The following is a 2,099-nucleotide window of genomic DNA, read 5'->3' as shown; positions in this document are numbered from 1 at the left end:
TGGATGGATGGATGGATGGATGGATGGACGGACAGACGGTTGGATGGATGGATGGATGGACAGATGGACGTTCTCTGATAGAACCACCTCCCTTGTTGGACCGGTGGTCTCTGAGAACCAGAACCCGGTCCTGACGAGACAGAACTGCTGGGTTCAGGAGTAAACCGAGTTTAGGTTGGGGACATTTGGGGACATTTGGGGACATTTGGGGACATTTGGGGACATCTGGGGACATTTTCATGTCGCCTGAATCCGTTTAATCACAGAACGAGTTTGAAGCAGGGAGTCAAAGGCGGAGCTCGAGGAGATCCCACCTCCTTTGTTTGGCCCAAGTGTCTAAATGTGAAAGTTTGAATTATTTAAGGACTGAAGCAGTTTAAATGTTGGGACTCTGGGTTACAGAAATGAATGGAAGTCAATAAAACGTCTCAATAAGGACAGATTAATGAAGATTAATGAAGCACGGCGCAGATCCGTCAGGTTTAGGGTTTTAAATCGCCACACTGTTGGACTCAGAAACATACCCAGCTGGCTGAGGTCCAAGGGGGTCCAGTGAAGACCGATGGGACAAGAAGAAGACAGCGATCGGATGCTGACTCGGCCGTGGCTGTCCAAACCCCACAGAGCATCGTGGCAGGCGGACAGGTGAGTCAACTCCAGCTGAGCAGGTAGAAGACCAGACAAGATGAGCACAGACCATCAGAGAGACACTGGAGGCAGAGACCATGCAGGTGTTTTTACCTCAGGGGGGAGAGAGACGGAAGACGGGCGAAGTTCTCCATCCAGATCCCGAACACAGAACAGGTCCTTCCTGCTCTGAGCCAACCACAGGAACGTACCTGAGACACAGGTGACACTTAGAGACACTGCACGGCGCTGCTGGGGGGAGGGGTTTGTTCAGGTGTTTCACCTTCTCCGTGACAAACAGGTGACGATGTAATGAAGGTCCACCTGGTGGCTGAGACCGTTCCTCTCGGGACGACGTTCTGCCAGAAAGTTCCTAAGAAAACCAAATAAAAACATAAGAAGACAAACAACAACGAGCTGAAATGTTCTGCTGGACCGGACTCTACTGACCCACAAGGCTGCCCCGGGCCAGGTGCACCTGGTTCTGTCCGGACGCCACCCAAACTCCACTGGCGTTAGCGCTGACGAGGCTGGGCTGGCACTGCGAGTACTGCGACAGAAAGGCAACCACCCGGTCCATGGGCGCTCTGGTTACCGTGGCGATGCTCTGCGTGGCCTGCAGCAGCGTCTGGAAGAAGCTGCCCTGATCGAAGACCACGTAGTCTGAAATACTGATCTGATGGGAGAGATCAGAAGAACCAAAACTCAACCTGAACGCCGGTCCAAACCCAACATTTCAACCAAACATGAAGGTCAGCCAGTCACCGGACTCTGCACCTGCCACCAGTGGTTGTCGTTGCCCTGCGGTCTGGACGAGCAGATGCCGGTTCGAAACCAGAGGCTGCCGCTGGCGTCGAGCGCCCAGGCGGTTCCACCGTCTCCCAGAGAAACACAAATCATCTCCAGACCCTGAGCTTCACTGGATCACAAACAGACAACGACAGGTCAAACCCTGAACCGACGGAGGTCCAAACAGCGAAACAGACATGGAACAATGTTAGCTTCATGCTAGGACACTGTCACCGTCTCGTGGTTAAACTCGTGGCTTAAGACTGATAGTTGTAGCAGAAGTCTAAACATGACAGTGGAAATAAGATCCTGGTCAGAATCCACAAACTGAAAACTAACGAAGGTTCAGCAGGTTCGGCTGCTAAGAGCACTTCCTGTTTGGGCCCAAAATGGACACAAACAAAGAGAAATGATAACAAATTGATCCAGAAGGTCTGAGGGATGCATTCAGTGGCTGTTATCCACAAACTCTGAGCTACTACAGTTAGCTTTTAGCTACTGTTTTGGTAATTTTAGCTTTTATCAGTGGTTGAGCTAAATCGATCTTTTAGCCAAATTTAAAATTAAGAGACAGTTTTGCTGCAGCTGTACTTCAGTATTAGTACTACCTGACCGTGTCATACTTCAGTATTAGTACTACCTGACCGTGTCATACTTCAGTATTAGTACTACCTGACCGTGTC

General features: G+C 50.5%; 1 protein-coding gene across 4 annotated transcripts in view; it reads right to left on the bottom strand.

Annotated features, from left to right (window-relative positions):
- The window catches only part of tecpr2 (tectonin beta-propeller repeat containing 2), a 21,513-nt gene that overhangs the window by 5,897 nt on the left and 13,517 nt on the right, over positions 1-2,099 (bottom strand). For all 4 annotated transcript variants that reach the window (XR_003040326.2, XR_003040327.2, XM_017437680.3 and 1 more), the window contains exons 19-23: positions 1,405-1,546; positions 1,078-1,303; positions 911-1,000; positions 742-839; positions 525-660 (exon numbers count right to left, since the gene is read on the bottom strand). Coding sequence is in view for 2 of the 4 variants with exons in the window: in XM_017437680.3 (XP_017293169.1) it covers positions 525-660; positions 742-839; positions 911-1,000; positions 1,078-1,303; positions 1,405-1,546 (692 nt within the window). In the remaining 2 variants the exon portion in view is untranslated. The remainder of the gene's footprint in view (positions 1-524; positions 661-741; positions 840-910; positions 1,001-1,077; positions 1,304-1,404; positions 1,547-2,099) is intronic.

This window comes from Kryptolebias marmoratus, linkage group LG10 (assembly GCF_001649575.2).
Source record: "Kryptolebias marmoratus isolate JLee-2015 linkage group LG10, ASM164957v2, whole genome shotgun sequence".
NCBI classification, from domain to species: domain Eukaryota; kingdom Metazoa; phylum Chordata; class Actinopteri; order Cyprinodontiformes; family Rivulidae; genus Kryptolebias; species Kryptolebias marmoratus.
Note: the sequence above shows the minus strand (reverse complement) of the source record. Positions and strands in the feature narration are given on the sequence as shown.